The 22,134-nt window shown below is 41.5% G+C and overlaps 2 protein-coding genes across 4 annotated transcripts; one reads left to right on the top strand and one right to left on the bottom strand.

Moving 5' to 3' along the window:
• Positions 1-6: 6 nt before the first annotated feature.
• On the top strand, positions 7-11,172 carry LOC107392193 (ribosome quality control complex subunit NEMF). 2 transcript variants are annotated; one of them, XM_015969839.3, is made up of 32 exons: positions 7-197; positions 290-358; positions 789-891; positions 1,020-1,145; positions 1,243-1,391; positions 1,498-1,565; positions 2,322-2,411; positions 2,501-2,574; positions 2,653-2,723; positions 3,169-3,244; positions 3,327-3,467; positions 3,546-3,754; positions 3,828-4,001; positions 4,082-4,145; positions 4,228-4,316; positions 4,416-4,519; positions 5,116-5,178; positions 5,257-5,369; positions 5,450-5,507; positions 5,764-5,822; positions 5,891-6,011; positions 6,082-6,295; positions 6,377-6,419; positions 6,495-6,544; positions 6,626-6,767; positions 9,870-9,947; positions 10,052-10,240; positions 10,314-10,349; positions 10,423-10,529; positions 10,607-10,650; positions 10,734-10,813; positions 10,913-11,172. In XM_015969839.3, the coding sequence occupies exons 1-32, from the start codon at positions 139-141 to the stop codon at positions 10,988-10,990; spliced, it is 3,141 nt and encodes a 1,046-aa protein (XP_015825325.3). In that variant the 5' UTR covers positions 7-138; the 3' UTR covers positions 10,991-11,172. The 2 variants fall into 2 exon arrangements, with proteins under 2 accessions (XP_015825325.3, XP_054597660.2); XM_054741685.2 differs by having other exon boundaries at positions 15-197; positions 290-371.
• klhdc2 (kelch domain containing 2) lies at positions 11,115-18,023 on the bottom strand. Of its 2 annotated transcripts, XM_015969843.3 has the most exons (14): positions 17,898-18,023; positions 15,843-16,133; positions 15,675-15,754; positions 15,463-15,580; positions 15,273-15,385; positions 15,095-15,179; positions 14,835-14,918; positions 12,895-12,975; positions 12,737-12,795; positions 12,519-12,628; positions 12,376-12,448; positions 12,215-12,302; positions 12,086-12,138; positions 11,115-11,997 (listed from the first exon to the last, which is right to left on the bottom strand). In XM_015969843.3, exons 2-14 carry the CDS (start codon positions 16,113-16,115, stop codon positions 11,874-11,876), a joined length of 1,341 nt encoding a protein of 446 aa, XP_015825329.1. In that variant the 5' UTR covers positions 16,116-16,133; positions 17,898-18,023; the 3' UTR covers positions 11,115-11,873. The 2 variants fall into 2 exon arrangements, with proteins under 2 accessions (XP_015825329.1, XP_015825330.1); XM_015969844.3 differs by lacking the exon at positions 12,215-12,302 and having other exon boundaries at positions 11,760-11,997; positions 12,086-12,162.
• Between the last annotated feature and the right edge of the window lie 4,111 nt (positions 18,024-22,134).

The following is a 22,134-nucleotide window of genomic DNA, read 5'->3' as shown; positions in this document are numbered from 1 at the left end:
CAACCGGCTTCCGTAAGAAAGCAGAACGTGTGCACTTTCAGTGTTGCTGAATGTATTAATTTTCTTGTTGCTCTTGGGATGTGAAGTATACACGAAGGGGTTGTTTTTAAATCACCATTATTCTGGATTTGATTCACCATGAAAACCCGATTCACCACGGTGGATATCCGGGCAGTTATTGCCGAAATCAATGCCAAGTATGTGTTGTTAGGCTAAGCTAGCATTAGCCCACTAAATGTTACTGTCTATTTTTATTCACATTCATTTATTTCACCTCCTCATTTCACAGTTACATTGGCATGAGGGTAAACAACGTGTATGACATCGACACTAAGACGTATCTCATCCGTCTGCAGAAGTAAGAACATAAGGTTCTGAGTGCTACTATTTATGCTAGCTTAAGTCATAAAGCTCTTGCTAATAGAAACATACATGCGTAATATTAGAAGCATAAAGATTTAAGTGATTCAATGATTACTGCTAGAATAGATCACTGTTTTGACGTATACATGTAAATAAATCACTTTGTTAATAAAGTTAGATCTTGAATTTATCGGTTTTAAACGGGGAATAATGGGAGTTTTTTTTTTAGCTGGAAACAACAAAACTACACAGAAATGTTACTGTTAGTTGTCACATATACAGAAGATTCTGTAACGTGTATGATGAAAAGTAAAGTATGTGAATGAAGTCTGTCTTCTCCCAGACTAGGATGAATAATAATAATAATTATTATTATTTTACACAGACCTTCACTTGTATGTGTTACAGTTGTGTTTCTGTTTCAGACCGGACAGCAAAGCTGTTCTCCTGATTGAGTCTGGCACTCGCATCCACTCCACAGACTTTGAATGGCCCAAGAACATGATGCCTTCAGGCTTTGCTATGAAAGTAAGAAGATCCATGTAATTGTTAAAGATCGTGATGTTTTTTCATTATTATACCCTGCTTCAAAAATGCTGATTGCTCTGTGAATATTTATATGTTTTGATAGCACTTAACTTGATTTTTATCCACAGTGCAGAAAACATCTAAAGACCCGCCGGCTTACCCAGGTTAAGCAGCTTGGGATCGACAGAATCGTGGACATCCAGTTTGGTTCGGATGAGGCTGCCTACCACTTGATCATTGAACTTTACGACAGGGTCAGAAAACATCATCCAATGCATTTGGAACTGTTCCAGGTCACATTTATCCTGATTAATACACATTTATGTTTTGTTTCCTCATCTTTACTTTCAGGGTAACATCATCCTTGCAGATCACGAGTACACAATCCTGAATCTGTTGAGGTTCCGAACCGCAGAAGCAGAAGATGTTAAGATTGCCGTGAGGGAGAGGTACCCAGTGGAGAGCGCCAGACCACCGGAGCCCCTCATCAGTCTTGAGAAGTAAACCATTTATTTGATATAGATAGAGAGGACATACATCAGTGTTCAGTTAGCCTTTATTACATTAGTCTGCAGCACAAACATAGTGTTATTGTTCTCTTTAAAGACTCACTGACATCCTGAGCAAAGCACCAAATGGAGAGCAAGTGAAACGAGTCCTGAACCCTCATCTGCGTAAGTCGCTGGACACACAAACACTGTGATTGTTTATTTGAACAGATAATATTGTAGATTTTAGAAATCTTCATTCCTGTAAAAACAGAGAGATTATTTATTGTAGGTCATTCTTCAATCACAGCCATTTTCACTGGACTGGGAAGCTCTTAAAGCATTAATCCATGATGTGCAATCCTGATGGATAAGAGAGAGGGAGAGTCCAGTTATAACGGGAAGTTACGGAAACTGCTCTAAAGTTACTAAAATGTATGATTCACATCATGTAAGTTAGTCTCGGGTTTGGAAAAAAATAGTCTGGATCTTAATTTTTACTAAGTTTTCTCAGCTTAGACATGCAACGTTTTATAAATGAGATCAGATATTACACTTTGCAACAGAAAAATCTGATCCTAGCGGTAAAACATGGCTGCTCGAGTGTGTTTGGGAACCAAAGCCACAGAGATTTTACTGTTTCTTAGGACAAAACATGCATCAAACTGTGTTTTCAGAGAGAAGTCATGGCAGCAAATACAGACAAGATCACAGAATTGTTTCAAAATATCATTAAATAAGATTGATCTAAATTCACAAGTCTGGTTCAAAGAAATTGTTCTAAATTCCTCCTCGTTTTTAACTCCAAATAAAAAGCCTGTTTCTTGTCCAAATAAGCATTTTCTTATTAATTCTTAACACGTTGCTTCAAGAAAGCCTAATGATGATTTTCAGTTTATTTATTCATTTTTTAATCATTAAACTTCTCATAAACCCGTTCAGCTTACGGAGCCACTCTGATCGAACACAGTCTTATAGAAGCAGGACTGCCGGGTTCGCTCAAAGTCGACAGCCAAGCTGATGTTGCTGAAGGTAAAATATGGACGTCGATTTTATTATTATTAATATTTTATTCTTTTAACATGAATGCACTAACAGGACCTTTGTTTTTTTCTCCTCAGTTGCCTGTGAAATCCTGAAAGCCTTGCAGATGGCAGAAACCTACATGGAAATAACGGAAAGATTCAGCGGCAAAGTCAGTAAAACATCTTTTATAAGTATTGAAGTAAACTGTAATTTTTTTTACTATACTTTAAATGTTATTTATTTTAAGGGTTACATCATCCAGAAGAGTGAGAAGAAACCAAGTTTGACTCCGGGCAAACCCGGTGAAGATCTCCTGACGTACGTCTCGTTAAAGGCATACTATGCAAATTCATATTCTTGAGCCAGTATGTACTAAAATGATGCTTTACAAGGTTAATGAAATGTCACCCAGACCCCGCCGCCCTCTGTGTCCAGAATATCGCACTTGCAACTTGAGAGTGGCGCTGCAGTCTGCTTCCAGCGCGTTTCCTGCATGTTTTAGATCATGAACACAGCGGATTTGTTTAATTTAGTGATGAATCACTCCTGTAGACACTGATGAAGGCTGAGGAGACATTTCAGCTGTTAGATTAGGGTGTTAAAAAGACAAACGCAACAGCAAAGAGATAAGCTTCACTTTTGCTTTCATTAACAGAACACTAGAGGGTGCTAAAAACTGCCTGGTATCCCTGGGCAAAGGACAATCCTCCAGCTGATTGTTCCTAACGAGGTTATTAATTTTCTCGTTAATGTCTTCCTGCAGATACGATGAATTCCACCCGTTTCTCTTCTCTCAGCATGCAAAGAGCCCCTATATGGAGTTTGAAAACTTTAACAAGGTGAATATTAGCACAGCTGTTGCTTATGCATCTAAAGAAAACCTGTTGGCAAGAATAATGGTTTAAAAATATTTTTAAACAGGCAGTGGATGAGTTCTTTTCAAAGATGGAGAGCCAGAAGATTGACATGAAGGCCTTGCAGCAGGAGAAACATGCACTGAAGAAGCTGGAGAATGTTAAGAGGGACCACGAGCAGAGGCTGGAGGCGTTGCACCAATCACAGGTCGGCAGCAAGCAGATTTTCATTTCAGATTCACCTGATCTGTTGCAGAATTAAAAGCTTTATTCTCTGTGTTTGCAGGAGGTGGACAGAATAAAAGGGGAGCTGGTGGAGATGAATCTGCCTGTGGTGGAGAGGGCTCTGCAGGTGGTGTGCAGCGCGTTAGCCAACCAGGTGGACTGGACTGAAATCGGCACTATTGTTAAGGAAGCACAAGCTGCTGGGGACCCCGTGGCCTGCGTCATCAAGGAGCTGAAGCTGCAGACCAACCACATCACCATGCTTTTAACGTGAGATCACCGTCCAGGTGATAAACCTGCCGGAGAATCCCGGTGGTAATAATCGACGCCGCTCTGTGTGCAGAAATCCATACATTTCTGAGGAGGACCACGAAGAGGAAGAGAAAAAAGGTTCCATCGATGAGAAAGGGAAGAAAAACAAGACTAAAGAGAAAGGGCAGAGCAGGAAGCTGCAGAGGAACAAGCCCATGTTGGTGGATTTGGATCTGGGCTTGTCAGCTTATGCCAACGCTAAAAAGTGGGTTTGCATTTAAAGTTTTAGATGCACAAACACATAGAAAGCCTACAGATGACAGTCTGTCGTCGTGTTGCTTTTAGGTACTATGACCACAAACGCACTGCAGAAAAAAAGGAACAGAAAACCATTGAGGCAGCAGACAAGGTGGACAAGCTATTTTACTTTATGTATAACAAATAATTTGTCATGCATTGATTTAGAATTAATGTTTTATTTTTCATCTAAGGCTATGAAATCAGCTGAGAAAAAAACACATCAGACACTGAAGGAGGTCCAGACCGTCACCACTATTCAGAAAGCCAGAAAGGTGTACTGGTAAGGCCCTCGCCAAAGGATCCTGAGTCCGTTCCAAGTTTAATTGAAGCGTTTGTGGCTCCAGACTGTCTGCGGTCATCTTGTCCTCCCGTCTGACAGGTTTGAGAAGTTCCTGTGGTTCATCAGCTCCGAGAACTATCTCGTCATCGCAGGAAGGGATCAGCAGCAGAACGAGATGATTGTTAAACGCTACCTCCGGGCAGGTGGGGAAACTGTCCCTCTAAAGGACTCATATAATACATGTTCTTTTTGAAATCTGATTACTCAGTCTGAGTTACATATACACGCTGAATGTGAAAAATCTCGTCTGCTGCCATCATCTGCATTAGCAGAAATGAGGTAGATGGGAAAACGGTCACATCAGAAAAAGCCGCTCTCCTCTACGTCACAAGAAAAGTTAGCATTCACGGCCTCGCCCAGCTTGGCCTGGGACCGCTGAAGGCTGTTGTTGTTGATTTGGCGACCAGGAAGGAACGGAGCACATCTCGGCTAGTGGAAGCTAACTGTTAGCATTAGCAACCCTACAACACGGAGGAACACGTTCAGGCTTGTGTTATGTGTTTTGAGATAAAGCATCAGCAGACGAAGGCAGTGGAAGGGTTGTGTTGCTGTTAGCCAATCAGAGGCCAGATGTTCACATATCATGAAAAATAATGAGAAAGATGCGTTAACTTGTTTCACTTTGTTTGTTTCAAGCCGCTCTTAAAAGTAAAGTAGCAGAATCAGAAATTGTTTTTGGTAAAAGAAGTTCAGCGTGAATCAGAAGAAGCGAATCATCGATCACTTTCGATCTTGTCAGGTGACCTTTATGTTCACGCTGACCTCCATGGAGCAACTAGTTGTGTCATCAAAAACCCTTCAGGTAAACATAAGCTTCTTTTGCTATATTGTGTTTTATTTCTATATTTTTATATTCAAATCTCTTTTGTCTTCGTCCCAGGCGACCCCATCCCCCCTCGGACCCTGACAGAAGCTGGCACCATGGCTGTGTGTTACAGCGCTGCGTGGGATGCCAAGATCATCACCAGTGCTTGGTGGGTCCATCATCATCAGGTTGGTCACCTGTGAAAGCAGACGTGGAGTTTAATATCTGGCTCTGAGCAGTGGGAATTTCAGCTTTTGTTCGTTTCCAGGTGTCTAAAACGGCTCCAACTGGAGAGTATCTAACCACCGGAAGTTTCATGATCAGAGGTTTGTCGCAAAAAATAAAAATTATGTACGTCCTTCCTTCCTTCCTTCCTTCCTTCCTTCCTTCCTTTCCTCATTCCTTCCTTTCTTTCTTTCTTTCTTTCTTTCTTTCTTTCTTTCTTTCTTTCTTTCTTTCTTCCTTCCTTCCTTCCTTCCTCTCTTTCTTTCTTTCTTTCTTTCTTTCTTTCTTTCTTTCTTTCTTTCTTTCTTTCTTTCTTTCTTTCTTTCAATAAAAAAGCTTAATCTCTTCTTTCTCCAGGGAAGAAAAATTTCCTCCCTCCGTCCTACCTGATCATGGGTTTTGGTTTCCTCTTCAAGGTAAAGTTTAGAAAACATTTCATCACTTTCAGACTGTTAGTAGCTACCGCTCCTTGCGCCTCCTACAGGTGGACGAGCAGTGTGTGTTTCGTCACAGAGGGGAACGAAAGGTAAAAACGGTAGAAGAAGACATGGAGGAGGTCACATCCAGAACGTCTGAGCTGTTGGAGGAGGGAGAGGAGCTGATAGGTAGGAAGATGTTAGCTGCATTTATAAAAAAAAAAACTCCTTTTTGAGCTGCTTTTTGCTATTTTTACAGGAGACAGTGGTGATGAAGATCGGGGTGAAGGAGGAGCAGAAGATGGAGAGAGCAGAGTGATAAAGGAGGACTCTGGAACGAGCGGAGACGCACCCGCTGCCGCAGACGAAGGAGAGTCGGAGTCGGAGCACAGTGACACAGAGGAGATCAGAGAAGAGGAAGAATTCAGCTTCCCAGATACAACCATCTCCCTTTCTCATTTACAGCCGAGCCGGTAAACCTTCCCACCAGGTTTCACTAACATTAAAGATGCACGAATGCAGAATAAATTCATCTTTTTGTGTGTTTGTTTTAGGATTGCTCAAACCCCTGACTTCAGAAAAGAAACAACAACTCAGGTAAGATTCTTCAGAGTCATTCCAGATTCATTAGACTTCACAACATTATTAAATATTTTAAAAACATCCTTTCAGGAGGAAACGGATTCCCAAGGAAAAAAACACTTAAGTGCCAAACAGAGAAGGCAAGTGGCTGAAATGGAACACCTGCAGACTTTGGGTGAAATCTGCTAAAGTTGTGTGATTTCCATCTATTTTTTTTTTAGGGAAGACAAGAAGAAAAAGCAGAAACATGGAGATGACATCACAGAGGAGAAGAGTGATGTTTCATTTGGAGGATCAGCTGTGGATCAGGGGGCCAGAGGTGGAGGAGGCCCCTCGCAACCCCTTCTGAAGAGAGGCCAGAAGGTTTGAGACCAGCTTGTCGTTTATTTAGAACTCTTTAATCTCCACAGCGCTTTCCACTTTTTTATAACTTTTAAATAATTCAGGCAAAAAAAGGCTAATATTATGTAAATCAGAGGTGTCAAACTCATTTTAGCTCTGGGGCCACATTGAGGAAAATCTAGTTCCAAGTGGGCCAGACCGGTAAATTAAAACCTGCTTCTCCCAGTCATTGAGGGCGCACCATCTGTAGCGAGGCATACAGCGCGGGACCTTTGCACTCCGACCCTGTCCAGTGCTCCAACGAGTGCGGTGAAAATATCAGCTGCTGTTGTTGAATCCATCATGGGCACCAGCTCAACAAACTCCTCTGTGACGGTCAACATGTCCTCAACTCCGCGGATGAAAATCTCCAGTTGAGCAACTTCTGTAATGTCCGTGCTTTCATTAATAGCAACTGAAAAAGCAATAAAGGACTTTACTTTTTCCTTCAATTGGCTGTCCAAATCCGCTGAAATATCAGAAATCCTGTCTGGAATTGTGTTTCTGGTCAGGCTGATATTTGCAAAAGCTTGGCACTTTTCATGGCACACAATCTCCGCTGCCTTCATCATGCACGTTTTTTACAAATTCCCCCTCACCAAATGGTTTTTAAGCCCCTGCAATTTCATTAGCAGTCAGGTAGCTAGCTTTCACTGCAGCATCACTGAAATCTCGGCTGTGAGTAAACGCAGACTGCTGTTTCTTCAGTCCGGCCAACAGTTCATTCACCTTCTCTCTTCTCCGCTGTCCTTCAAATTTGTCATACTTTTCGGCATGAAGACTCACATAATGGCGACGAAGATTATATTCTTTCAGCACTGCAACATGCTGTAAACACACCAAACACACAGCTTTTCCGTTCACTTCCATGAAAAAATAAGGGGATGTCCATTTTTCTTGGAACAACCTGCACTCTGTGTCCACTTTTCTCCTTTTTGACAGAGACTTCTTGGGCTGAAGCACAAAATGTAGACGCCGGATTAGATATCGGGGCCAAAACAAAGTAGCTCGTCAGAACACCTGTTGCACTTGGTTGACGTACTTGCTCTGGCTGAGGATAAACGGCTTGCTTGCTTAACACAATGCCTATGACACCATCTAGTGAACGTATAGGGAACAGCAGGTTTTTTTTTATTGAAAAATTAGTTTATTTTCACTCTACATTGTAAAGTATGAAAATAAAGTTTATACAACCTTCTCGCGGGCCAGATTTAACCCATTTGCGGACCGAATCCGGCCCGCGGGCCGTATGTTTGACACCCCTGATGTAAATAATAGTAAAACAATATTAATAGAAACATAATAATAATAATGGCATGGGATAATCGTTAAGCTTTTCTTCAATCATTGACCTGGTGCTTAAAGGGTGTAACGTTTTGTAAGTGGTCACAATTATTAAACTGTCACGAAATATGAAAGGTATTCAACAAGATGTAATGTTCCATAAAAATATTAAACATTAATGTTATTGAACCTTTAATATCCAGCTGACACTAGAAATAGGTAATTGGATATGCCAGGGAACCAGCACTCACCAATAATTTCACGCAGAAGCAAAAACATAGCTTATAAAAATCTATTTATTATTATATTTCTACGACTAATGAGCATACAGGATAACTGTAGATAAATAATAATTCAAGGAAAAATCAACTAAGACAACAACCAAATTTTAATGAAACATGAACTAATATGTTATTAAAAGTATAATTAAGAATGTGAAGTCTGGGATTATAAAATACTCTGGCTGGTGCTATCAAGTTATCAAATGAATCATAACCCATCCAACACCAGTGTGAAGAGCCTACGTTAACAGTGTGGTGGGAGTTCTCGGGAGATCCCGCCGGCAGCGAAATCGGCTCGACACGGGTGGCGAGTTGTTAAGACTTCTTGGAGTTCAAAGGTCGTAGGCCCCTTGAATCCGCACGGTTGGTCTCTGAGATACTCCCCCGCCTGGACGGCTGATGGGAGTTATGCAGGTTAAAACAAATAATAGTTGTTTTGGTTCTGAAAAAGGGTCATTCTACGCCCCTAAAGAGTATTCTCTTGTGAGATCTGCTGTATCCCTCAAGAGGTGATCATTTTAGCAAGCGAGGCAGGAGCTGAATAATAAATTAATTGTCTCTGTATTCAAGGGTCCGTTGAAGACGAACCAATCAGAGGCCAGAAAATGTAGGAGGCACTAACAAGATCCTCAGATGTCACATCTCTTTCTAAGAAATTCATTTAAAGGAATATTTCACTTATTATGTGAAGTAAATATGATAGAACAGTCATTTGTTAATATACTGATATTAATATGTGACATAACTGATAGCAAAATCATTGCATTTAGGATCTGAAATAATAAGTTATTTTGATTAATTGTTACTGTTAAGCAATCAAGACTTATTAAATCCCTTTAGATAAAACTAATTGTTCTATGTAATTGTAATTAACCTGTAATAACCTCTAAAGAACCCCCCCCCCCCTGCTTTTGATGTCCCTCCCTCTGGTGATTAAACTTTCATCCTTGGGGGAGGGGTGCGTTTTTTGTTTCCATCTATAGGAGGATCTTTTATGACGTCCAGTGCTTTAATGACTTTTTTCCAGGGTATCACTACCGGTAGTTTTTTCAGTTATTTATTAGTTGAAATTGCCGAGATTTAAAAACAAACAAACAAACAAAAAAAAAAAACAGTTCCCCCAGTGCGCGCTGTCCCGCCCCTCCCAAACAGGCTCGTTTTGTGCATTAGGAAGCTGCAACCACGTCGGGGTCATATACACAAACACTCCACACCAGCAGACTGTCTCCAAACTCTTTGTTCAGTCTCTCGGATGCTCCTCGATCCACGTCCAACTTTGTTCATGTGGACAGACGCCTCCTCTGCTACCACCTGCTGTTGCACTCTCTGCTACCCGGCAGACACGCATGTAATATTGGACCAATCTTAGCTCCGTCGATGTTCTGCTTCTGATACGTTAACACAAACACTTGATCAGGAATTATTTTTGGAGCCATATTCTGGAGCCGCGGTGTGAAACGAGCATTTTCAGAAAGCAATGCAAAGTGACTTAATAGTTTGTCTCCTCCTGCTGCAACAGAACAAGCTGAAGAAGATCAAAGAGAAGTACAAAGACCAGGATGAGGAGGACAGAGAGCTGATGATGCAGCTGCTTGGGGTGAGGATGAGTAAACACATAAACACTTGCTTTCTGGTGGCATTGCTTGAATTCCTTAACTATTAATGTGATTGGTCCCAAAACATGTTTCTTTCTCCCTTCAGTCTGCTGGTTCCTCCAAGGAGAAAGAGAAAGGGAAGAAAGGGAAGAAGGGGAAAGGAAAAGAGGAGCCTGTTAGGAAACCAGCCCCTCAGAAACCACAGCAGAAACCACAGAGTGTGGCTGAAAGCAGAACAGGAGAGGAGGAGAGGCAGCCTGGAGAGGAAGGAGGTGCAGCTGAACAGGAGGACAAGGTAGACATAACTAGATGCTGAGCAGAGCAATAGATGCACAATCTGAATCATGACGGCTTTGTTCCTCTTCCAGGAAGATGAGGTGGATCAGGACAACCCCGGAGCAGAGGTCGGTTCCTAACTGAAGCTTTTGATGATGGAAGAATCCAGAAATAAAGATTTTTGTCTTCTCAAAATTACAGGAAGCAGAGAATCTGCTCACATCTCTGACCGGCCAGCCTCACCCTGAGGACGTGCTTCTGTTCGCCGTGCCGGTCTGCGCGCCGTACACCGCCCTCTCCAACTACAAGTACATCTACTAACCTTTTGCTAATAAAACACATAAATGATGCACATCCTGGCTAACAGGTAGTGTGTTCTCTACAGATACAAAGTGAAGCTGACTCCAGGCTCTCAGAAAAAAGGGAAAGGTTAGACACTGTTTGTTTTTCATCCTTTATGTTGTTTTTATGGAGATTTCAGGAACTGATGTTTGCTTTGTTGCTCTGAAAAGCTGCGCGAACGGCACTGTTGAACTTTACAAAAGCCAGAGAGGCCTCATCCAGAGAGAAGGACCTGTTTCGCAGCGTCAAGGTAAAAATAACCTTTAATGCACCGTGTAACTCTTCATTCCCTCTCAGATAAACTAAGCAGGTGAACGTTTTGTAGCTGATTGTGTTTTTACTCTCCCAGGATGCAGACTTGTCCAGAAACATGCCGGGGAAGGTTAAAGTCTCCGCCCCCAACCTCCTGGCTGCCAAGAAGAAGTGACTGCACATGCAGAACATTTCCACCAGCAGATTAAACACCTTCAATCACCTAAATTAAAACTCTTCAATTGTAAAGATCGGTTTCATTTGCTGAAATGTAAATTAAAAAAAAAGCTGCAAAGAAAGTTGTTCATGGATTTTAATTATTTGAACATAAAGTAGGTGTAACAGTACGTTTTGTAACCCACAATAAAAAAGACATGAAAGTAATTTGTGCAAACGTACCGCGTTTCAGTGCAACACCACTACACATCCTATAACTTATTGGTTACATTTAATTACATTTCTACAGTAGCCTCGTTTCTCACATTTCCCCACATATTTACGAAAACAAAATCAAATATTTCTGTGGTTCCACAGTAGAAAGTGTAGAGTTGAATAAAACGGGTGAAAATTTAGGCCCAAGATTAATTAACAGCTCCCAAAAAAAAAAATTAATGAATAAACGTTTGAGCCTAATTTAAATGTAGTGTTCATACAATGTTACGTTGAGATTTTCTTCTTCCCAGTAGCCAAAAATAAAGGTTTCCATTTAATTTTCCTTAGAATAACAAAAGCTAACAACAAAACTGGCAGTTTGGATTTCAAACGCATCAATCAGGTTTGACTGACTTGGTATACGGCTAGAAAATAATAAAGAAACATTCTATAAGGAGTCCACGTACCTTTTTTTAATTTCCTCCATAAATTAAAGCAGATTGTTGGATTTTCACAAGAAAAGACCAAAAAAGAGGTTAATATTGTGAGAGCTGATTGTCTGTAGACTCGGCTAAAACACATGAAGGAGAAGCATTTATTGCTTTTCATCCAGGGGGAAACTTAAAAACAAATATGCTGTGTGGTGCACATCATCTATTTTGCTTTAATTCAAGTGTCCTCCTAGTTTAAGATCCTAGCGTGTTGACACCAGACATTCTCTGTTTGAGGCTGTGTAGGAGGTGTTTGGGCAAGCAGTCCCAGTAACAAGACAAGCGCTCCCTGTGCTGCAGAGCCGTCTCCATGCAGAACCTGGGTGGCCCGGGAGAACAAGCAGCAAACACCGTTAACAAATGAGCAAATCAGAATCCACATGACAAGATTTTGCTTCCACACTCACCTGACTAATGATTTAGGCTGAACGTTAAAAATCAGTAGCTCGTTGCTGTGAGCCTGTGAAAGAAAAGAGTGAGCCATCTGCAAAGAAAATTAAAAAAAAGGTGAATAAAAGATCCAGAGTGCAGCTTACGGCTATCTGATGGGACAAAAGGTTGTTGGCGCATCCTCCGAACACAAACACCTCTCCGTCAGGGCCAGAGCACGCCGTGTGCCACAGCCTGAAGTACGCAAACACAACGTCAAATCACCTCCCAGCTGGAGACCACATTCACAGTAAGAGCGGATCCCTACCTGGGGCTCTCTGTGTGACTGTGTTTGAAAGGCTTCCATTCGTTCTTGCTGACACAATACAGCCAAGCGTCACCTAGGAAACCAGATGAGTGTCAGAGATCGCCGCTTCAAAGAGATCGTTCTGTGATCAGGATCAAGCTTACTCAGTGTTTCTCTCTCTGTGGTGAAACCGCCAAACAAGAAGATTAGATCCGATGACACGGGGGTGAACGAGTGCCAGGATCGACCCACGGGACCCGGCTGGGGGACGCTCCTGCGCCAAGACGCAGCAGCAACAGATTTTTTTTTTGTATTAGAAATGTAATTGTATGGTTTTTAGAATGCTTCTGTTGAATTCACAAAAAGGTAAATCAACACTAACATTTCATGCCAGTCCCACGTGTCCAGGTCGATGTAGTACAGGTCATTTAGTCTATAATTCTGTGAACCAAACGAGTCTTTTCAAACAGATTTATCGAATTAAATGCATCTTTAAATTGAAGGTCTCCAACTAAGAGTTAAATCAGACCCTTTGCCTACCTTGAATCGGCCACCAAACACATAACCTCTGTTTCCGACTGTAGCGCAAGCATGAGCTGCTCGGGGAGATGGTGTGTTCCCCTAAATCAGTCGAGAGAAAACCCAAGTTACTCTTTGATTCTGTTCATTTTAACTCTTTGTAGCATGACAGTGTTGTGAAAACAGGAGTTGCCCCTTCGCAGATTTCTTCTGCTTTTGCTTTTATTTCACTCAAGTCTTTTGGATTAGCAAATGCATCCATGGACGTAATTTTTTTTTTGGGGGGGGGGACAAGGGGGGCATGCCCCCCCCCCACTTTTTCCAAAGTCAAGTTTTGACCCCTGCACTTTTTACCATCCAAAAACAATATTACGCTATATTAAATTGACACTGGTTGAGCTCCAGGACCAAGCGGAAAACAACCGTTTGTGTTGAAGCCCGTTTCCCATTAGAGCATAATGTAAAGACCCCCCCCCCTTCTAAAGTGAAAATTACGTCCATGAATGCATCTAATTAGACAAACACTACTTTAGTACGTGCAAAATTAAGATTTAAATTATTAAAGGGGGTAAAAATGATTTCCAACCTATTGATACCCTTTATAAAATTTGTTATCCTTTTTGAATCATGAATTAACTTTAACCACTTTATTTGGAAAGCCTCCAAATCCTGCCGTTACGCCACCTCCCGTAACGGGCTCGTTTTGCGTTCCGGCTTCCAACTAAAATAATTATATAACCAAGTATTCTCCGCATCTAAATAATAGTGACACAAACGCCCTTCGACAGTTGACACATACAACCAGAAAAACAGTACAAATCGAATGTAAAAACATAAACGCCAGGAAAAGTAAAACTATAAACACCGGTCAATTTTGGTGGCAATGTTAAATTTCTCAACGTACCTATTGACAACAATAAACAACTTACCGGCACTGTTAAACAGCAAAAAGAAAGAAAACAGAACATATAAATGAGAGAAAAAAGACGATAACTACTTCCTGGTAGCACTGGGCGCAAGCCTTAGAGCTCACATTTCAGATTTCCGATATCATTGCGTCGTTTCCGGCTAACTTATCTCGGAAAAACGAGCTCCGAGGACAACTGGAATGCACCATAATGATGACAAATGCAGCGGTTACCATTGAAGGTGCCACAACTAGTTACTACTGTAGGTCGGCTGATTTACCTCCAGTTTGCTCAACTTGTTCTGTCCACTTACGTACCGATGATGCTGTAATATATTGTTCAAAACCAACAATTTGCTCTTAAATAGTAAAAAAAAATTTCAATGCTTTTCTGAGACATCCCTCTGCGGCTTTACTTGGTGAATTAGTTTCACGTTTTTTTAGATTTTTCTCTGCTTCATGCTGCTGACTCGATGAAATATTTAGGTGTGTGACTAGAGCAGGATTTGTCCTTTAAAAAGCATATTCAATCACTTGTTGACAAGATCAACTTTAGCTTTAAGACCCTTTATCGTTCTATTCTTTGTTTTAATTTAGAGATTAGAAAGCGTATCGTCTCTCAGCTTTTATTTCCTGTACTGGATTATGCTGATGTACTTTATCAGAACTCTACTGCCTCCTCTCTTCATGCGATTACCATCGTTTATAACAGTTTGTGTCGCTTTGTTTTACGTCGTCTGTTTGGAGCTCATCGTTGCTTTATGAATGATCGTTTATCCTGGCCATCTGCTGAGAGCAAGCGGGAGCGAAGCAGAGAAGCGTCTGCACTGTAGCGGCACTAGATAAAGATTCATAGGGCAAGGTTAGTTTGGGTAACTTATTACACGATAAATACAATACTCATTTGAATGTTATATTTACACAGCTTACTTTACTTGGATGCTGACGTTTGTTTGCTTATCTGATTTGACCATCTAAGTGCGACCCAAAAGCAAAATTAGAAGCACACATTTTCTCACAGCTCATATTTTTTGTGGCAGTTGCTTATGTTTACCTGAGTGATGGGTTGACTCCATGTTGACGTCTCCAGATCCAGGACGTGGATGTGGTTGTTCCAGCCCCGTCCCATGCTGTCCCACTGCACCAGGATCGAAATACGAACTGTTATTCAATCTAAAGATAATGTAGTTGTTTTGTTTTTGTAAAATATGTGAATCGAAGCTCATTTGAACCATATACAGACTTTCAAATGAAACAAACATAAACCAATGAAGTGTGTATCGTTTATGATGAGGACGTGACTTATTTTCAGACCACGAGAGAAGACGACTCGTCGTACTCAAAAGTCCCTCGATGAGCTCCCTGAGGAGCGCAGCCATAGCCTCCAAAGAAAACCAGTCTGTAAAAATCCCACATCACATAAACTCACGTTGATCTGACCCCATTTCCTGACAAATACACACGTGTGTTTACAAAAGCACAACTTTCCCACCTGTTGTTATGAACCCAGCAACCCAGTTTGTCCTTGCTAGAAGGAGGAAGTCCTTTGAGATCCCTCATCTCCTCCCACACAAGGCTGCGAGCTCGGAGGTGCATGTGGTAGATCTACACAACCGGCACAACAATCAGTTCCAAGAGAGGGCTGACATCTGTGTCTGACAGGTTAGGGTTAAATAACAAACCCTGTTTGTGTTTCCTCTTGCATGATGACCACCAAATAAGTAGAGGACACCATCAAGGCACACGCCACAGCTCCCTGACATTGACGTGCACAGGTTACCTCCAGCTATGTGCTTCATCCTGTAAGCATTTCCAACATTATTCCTATAAAATCCTTACATGAAACATACACAAATGACAAAGGAGGTAAAGATTCCCTCATTTATTTCCTCACCACACTCCTGATTCCATGTCGTAGGTCCAGATCTCGCTCCTTGGCAGGTACAAGTCAAAGAATCCATGGTTCTGAGCGTTCTTGTGTAAAAAAAAAAAAAATTACAAGTTATTTAAAAAATAATAAACTTGCCATTTAACATAAAGGTCATACAGTTTTAAGTCCTACCTTGTATCCACCCCACACATACATGATGTTTCGGTCAACTACAGCAATATGACCACTGCGCTCAGCTGGAGTGTCCATCTCTAAAGCTTCAGGGTCTGCTGACAGTTCCTCCACCTCGTCATCTTCCTCATCCTCGTCCATCCCGTTATTTACCATCCAGGCCATCAGTCTGTCATCATCATCATCATCATCATCTCTGTCCGAGTTATTGTCATCCTCCCTAGCTGGCTGACCTCCTCCATCTTCATCCATCTCTTCCACTCTCTCAGCCATGATTGAAAACAGCAGAGACTGACAAAGTGATCGGAACAGAAAACTAGAGCATTTCTGATGATTCAATAACACAATAAATTCCTTTTAAACATAATATTTAACCCGCTACATCAGAAAAGAGACATAATCCGACCAGTGGTTTAGTGTATTTATACACAGAGGCAATTTAATGAGCTTTTCAGGTGCAAGAGAACAGCAAAAACGTAGAACAGTAAAATGTTTGCAACAATTTTCTAATCAAAGTGAAAACATAAAACAGTAGATTTTAAAATCAAATTTAAAATCAACAAAGTTTAAGAATAACTTAAATAGGTCAAAGTTAAAGTCTGAGCATTTACAGTGCAGAAGGTGCAGCTTGAGAACAACTAATACATCAAAGTTTTCTGATTTGATTTACAGGTTTATAGAGTTGAGGCAAATTTGTATCGATTCTGTAGTTTATTGGTAACCAGTAAGGGTATTTAAGAACAGGAGTGGTGTGCTTGGTTCTCTTGGTTCTTAAGACTCTAGCAGCTGCATTCTGAATAAGCTGCAGTTGCTTCACAGATTTTTTGGGAAGATCAGTCAAAAGACGACTGCAATAGTCCAGCCTGCTGGAGGTGAATGCATGAATGAGTTCCCATAGGTCTTGTCTGGACATGAGTCCCCTGAGTCGTGCTATTTGATGAAGATGATAAAATGCTAATCTAGTTATAGCCTTAATGTGACCAGTGAAGCTCAGATCTGAATTATGACACCAAGATTTCTAACCTGGGTCTTTGTTTTTATTCCAATAGTGTCCATCCTTCTTACTTCCAAAGACAATGAATCCAGTCTTGTCTTTGATTAACTGGAGGAAGTTTGCTTGCATCCAGTCATTAACTTGCTACAAACACTGACTGAGTGAGTCTAGGGGACCAGACTCACTAGGTGATAGAGCTAGGTAGATCTGGGTGTCATCTGCATAACTATGATGGATAATATTATTGTGTATGAGCTGACCCAAGGGGAGCATGTAGAGATTGAAGAGCAGTGCTCCAAGAACTGAGCCTTGGTGGACCCCACGTCACGGTTATATGATCGGAACCAACTGTGGGACTGTACCTGATAATCCCACTTTATAAGCCTGTCAAGAAGGATGTTGTAGTCCACAATACTGAAAGCTACACTGAGGTCGAGCCTCACCAGAGCAGATGTTTAACTTGAATCTGTACTTAAATTAATATCATTTCTTAGTGTTTTCTCAGGGCTGTGGTGTTGTCTAATGCTTGACTAAAACCATTCAGCTGTTCGCTTGTATTAAAAAGATGTTCAGCTGAATCACAGCTGTTTTTTTAAATAATTTTGATGAATGAAAGGAAGATTAGACTCTGTAAATATTCATCCGTATAGGATCTAGCCTGCTTTTCTTTAGACGAGGTTTAACAGCAGCAGGTTTACTGAATGTGTGAAGCAGAGCAACGTTGATAAGCAAGAGCAGTTACCGCGGTGAGCAGTTCACGCTGACGTACTTATGAAAAGCTATTGTTACAAAATCAAAGTTAGTCGACAACCTATTTTAAAAACGGCATTTCACCACAAACATATGCTTTAAAAGCGTTTATACAGGCTAATCATGCTAGTCGAGCTAAAACGAATAGTACAAATATCACGCTGCTCATGATAGCTTGTAGGTTATAACAAACACTCCCACAACTGGAAGTAAATGTCGAGCTAAGTTAGCATTTTTCCGCGTCGAAGACCGTTTTACCACCATTTAACTTGGAGGAGTGAAATGCATTCGTAAAAGTAAAAACCCTTTACCTTTTCAGACGTTTGGTTCTCTTACAAACATGAAAAGCAATCCTGTACCGGAAGTAAACAAGCCAAAGCGGAAATCCAGCCTACGGAACAAATGATTAAATAACATTCAAAAGCAGATCTAAAACCTGAACTACATCAGTATTTGTAGACTTTACATAGCTCCCACTGCGTGGGCTCACGTTCAGAAGCAACCCATAAACTGATGCATTTATAGTTTCGCAAAACTATTAAAATAAAATGTTTTTCGAAATAAGATTATTTACAATTGTGATCCTTTCAAAGTAAAGGTCAGTGAAGTCAAATCAATCATTCCATCGAGTTTATTAGGCCCGAGCAGCGAAAGCGCTGCGAAGGCCTCTTGTTTTTGCTCTGATTATTATTATTTTTTGTTATTCCGTGCCCCCTTTGAACAGCTTTTTGGGGACCTTAACATACCCCAAAACTCACAATATTTTGCACACTTGTCAGGCCTGGTGAAAAATTTGATATTTTAAAGGTCCCAAAAAAATCGCAAAGAAAATGGCTGAACAGCGCCCCCTAAAAAGTGAAAAAAACCCCTCTCCATAAAGCTTAGTTTATCGTACAGTTATGAAATTTGGTACACTTGTAGTACTCAACAGTCCGCACAGAAAAGTCTCTTGCAACCATGGTCAATATCAAACAGGAAGTCGGCCATTTTGGGTTGAAATGGCGATTTTTTGCCGTTTTTGCCCTTTTTAGGGTCCGTTTCTGATTGGATTGCTCGATCATTTTTCGCACGATCGTCTCAAAAATTGTGTAAAATTGCTCAGAAGGGATGGGCGAACAAAATGAGATAAGGATTCTGAGTTTTCGTATATGTTGAAGGGGCGGAGCCAGGCCTCGAAGTTTGACTACTCGCCAAAAATATTTAAATTGCTATAACTTCATAACTGAATGGAATAGAGTTACCAAACTTTCTGTGGTCATTCGTCATCGACCCACAAAGTAAATTGAATGGTCGGATGATGACATCACACAAGCCCCGCCCCCTCAGGACCAAAAAGATCAAGTTTTACTGTGAAAGGTCCCAAATTGCCCCATTTCACTTAATCACCACAAATTTGTAGCTGGTAACTCAAGACAAGTGGGGGTTGCTTGGCGTCACTTTATGGGAGTTTTCGGCAGAGGGCGGGGCTGTGGCGGCGCGGCGAATTCAGGCGTACCGCCTTGGCCTTACGTTTGCCTCCCATTTCGTCATTTCCAAAGATATCGTCACGAAACTTCTTGTGAGTGATCCTAGTCCGGCCCCCCAAAAGATCTGATGTGAACATCTGGTGGGCGTGGCCTATTTTCTGAAATAGCGCCCCCTAGGACCATTAAAACTGTCAGCCCCAAGCCATGCTTTGACTGAGGATTACGAAATTTGGTACACTAATGTGGTGTCTCAGGACCTACAAAAAAGTCTCTTGAAGCCAAGTGCAAAGTCGCACAGGAAGTCGGCCATTTTGGTCCAAGTGCGCGATTTAGTGGTTTTCACACACGTTGTTTGGAGAGTGATACTCCGTCGCCCTTTTCACCAATCACTTTCAAACTTCTGCTATATAGTCTTAAGACATAGAGGAAAAAATTCAACCGTCGGATTTTAAATAAGTATAAAGGTGTGGGCGTGGCTAAGCCTCAAACTTTGACCTTTCGCCACGCCACTCTTTTTTTCACAGCTCCTTATTGGACTCCTTTTACCCAATCACCAGGAATCTCTGGTAAATAGCAGCAGGCAAGTTGAGGTCACTTGGTCTCCAGTACTGGAAGGTTTTGCAAAAAGGCGGGGCTTTGGGAGCATGGCGAAATTCGCCATCACGCCATGGAAATACGTTTGCCTCTCATTTCTTCATTTATCGTGATATCACCTCGACCATTGTTGTGAGTGATCCTAGTCTGACCCCCAATAGAAAAGGTCAGCTTAAGTTTGTGGGCGTGGCCTATTTTCTGTATTAGCGCCCCCTAGGACCATTAAAACTGTCAGCCCCAAGCCATGCTTTGACTGAGGATTACGAAATTTGGTACACTAATGTGGTGTCTCAGGACCTACAAAAAAGTCTCTTGGAGCCAAGTGCAAAGTCGCACAGGAAGTCGGCCATTTTGGTCCAAGTGCGCGATTTAGTGGTTTTCACACACGTTGTTTGGAGAGTGATGCTCCGTCGCCCTTTTCACCAATCGCCTTCGAGCTTCTGCTATATACTCTTAAGACATAGAGGAAAAAATTCAACCGTCGGATTTTAAATAAGTATAAAGGTGTGGGCGTGGCTAAGCCTCAAACTTTGACCTTTCGCCACGCCACTCTTTTTTTCACAGCTCCCTATTGGACTCCTTTTACCCAATCACCTGGAATCTCTGGTAAATAGCAGCTGACAAGTTGAGGTCACTTGGTCTACAGTACTGGCAGGTTTTGAAAAAAGGCGGGGCTTTGGGAGCATGGCGAAATTCGCCATCACGCCATGGCAATACGTTTGCCTCTCATTTCTTCAATTATCGTGACATCGCCACAAAATGTCTGGTGAGTGATCCTAGTCTGACCCCCAATAGAAATGGGCATCTGAGATTTGTGGGCGTGGCCTATATTCTGAAATAGCGCCCCCTAGGACCATTAAAACTGTCAGCCCCAAGACAAGGTTTGACTGAGGATTACGAAATTTGGTACACTCATGTAGGGTCTCTGGCCCTACAAAAAAGTCTCTTGGAGCCAAGCGCAATTTCGCACAGGAGGTCGGCCATTTTGGTCCAAGTACTCGATTTAGTGGTTTTCGCACACGTTGTTTGGACATTGATGGCCCGTTGCCCTTTACACCGATCACCTTCAAACTTAGGCTATGTACTTTTAAGTCAAAGGGGAAAAAATTCAACCGTCGGATTTTAAATAAGTATAAAGGTGTGGGCGTGGCTAAGCCTCAAACTTTGACCTTTCGCCATGACATTACTTGACTTAATAACTCCCATGTGCATGATCAGATCTAATTCAAACTTTGTCTGTGTGATCACTGACCACATCTCAAGACAACGACAATGTGGACAGCTGACATCACCTAAGCCCCGCCCCCTGACAACAGGAAGTCTATTGTTTTATGGTGAAATGCCCATATTTGTCCCCTCTAATTTAATGAAAATGACACTCAGGTCATACAGTGTCTTCATGATGTTTTAAAGACCATTCAGATCTGATAGCTTTCCAGAATGGGAGGGGCTTTGATGCCATGGTGAATGCTGGCGTGACGCCATGACCTTACATTTGACTGTAACTTCCACAAACGGCCTCCGATTTGCCCGAAACTGAATATGGCAATGAACAATCATGCCCTTTAGCCAATGAGGCACAAACGGTTGGTGAATGTTATATAATGTCACCAAAGCTGACCTCAATGGGACTTTTCTGTAGTTGGTCACAGCGCCACCTAGATAACGTTATCCTTCGATAACTTTAAAAAACATGGTCAGAATAGCATTAAAGTTGGTCACTGTCATCACACCACCAGTGTGGTAAAGATAGAGGATTCCCTAGTGGTGAGACATAAAATATAATGGTGGGCTCAAAGGGGATGCTGAGTCAGGGTGAGTTGCGGACAAGGTGGCCGTTAGCAGTTTCTGGTGTTGGGGTGGTCGACGTTTGTGTTCTGCGGACGTGCCCTGGTGCCCCGGGCTGCCGGCCAGGCCGGAGCGGCGCGGAGCTGCGAGGGCCGAACGACGCTGCTTGCAGCTTTAATTTTCAGTTTATTTCTGCTAACTTAAATGGTTAGAGACAGATTTTGTTTTTTAGTGTAGGATACATTAGTCAAAAGTACAATGTTCTTATTGCATTGGCTAGTGCTGATCGCTTGTATTAAAAAGCTGTTCAGCTGAATCACAGCAGTTTTTTAAATAATTTTGATCAATGAAAGGAAGATTACTCTGTAAATATTGGTAGCGCTGAACTAACCTGGTTACACTGGGAAAATGTAATCTCTTTAAAACTTTTACCTTTATTTACATCAACTGTTTATTCCAAAATTTTTGTCACTCCTTACCTCATATTTAAAAAAAAAATGTCTTTGAGGATGCTCAATAGTTATATTTTACAGAAAACACCCTAAAGATGAATGGAAATCAGCATTGAAAATAAGATGATTTGATTTACTAATGTTATTATATTTTTTTTTTACCTCCACTATATAAAACATCTGGGTCATCTTAATCAAAGAGTGGTAATCCATACTTTCTACTGAGGGTATTTTTGGTATATAACTTC

The sequence above is a fragment of the Nothobranchius furzeri genome, chromosome 18 (assembly GCF_043380555.1).
Source record: "Nothobranchius furzeri strain GRZ-AD chromosome 18, NfurGRZ-RIMD1, whole genome shotgun sequence".
NCBI classification, from domain to species: domain Eukaryota; kingdom Metazoa; phylum Chordata; class Actinopteri; order Cyprinodontiformes; family Nothobranchiidae; genus Nothobranchius; species Nothobranchius furzeri.
This window is presented reverse-complemented; position numbering and strand designations above follow the sequence as displayed.

Bases quoted from the DNA above. Each gene is read 5' to 3' on its own strand.
- LOC107392193 (XM_015969839.3), top strand. From the start codon at position 139: ATGAAAACCCGATTCACCACGGTGGATATCCGGGCAGTTATTGCCGAA. The intron at 3,245-3,326 runs GTGAATATTAGC...ATTTTTAAACAG, and splicing joins AGTTTGAAAACTTTAACAAG to GCAGTGGATGAGTTCTTTTC. The intron at 5,179-5,256 runs GTAAACATAAGC...TCTTCGTCCCAG, and splicing joins TGTCATCAAAAACCCTTCAG to GCGACCCCATCCCCCCTCGG.
- klhdc2 (XM_015969843.3), bottom strand. From the start codon at position 16,115: ATGGCTGAGAGAGTGGAAGAGATGGATGAAGATGGAGGAGGTCAGCCA. The intron at 15,386-15,462 runs GTTTGTTATTTA...CCGGTTGTGTAG, and splicing joins CAAGAGGAAACACAAACAGG to ATCTACCACATGCACCTCCG. The intron at 14,919-15,094 runs GTCTGAAAATAA...ATCCTGGTGCAG, and splicing joins ACGAGTCGTCTTCTCTCGTG to TGGGACAGCATGGGACGGGG.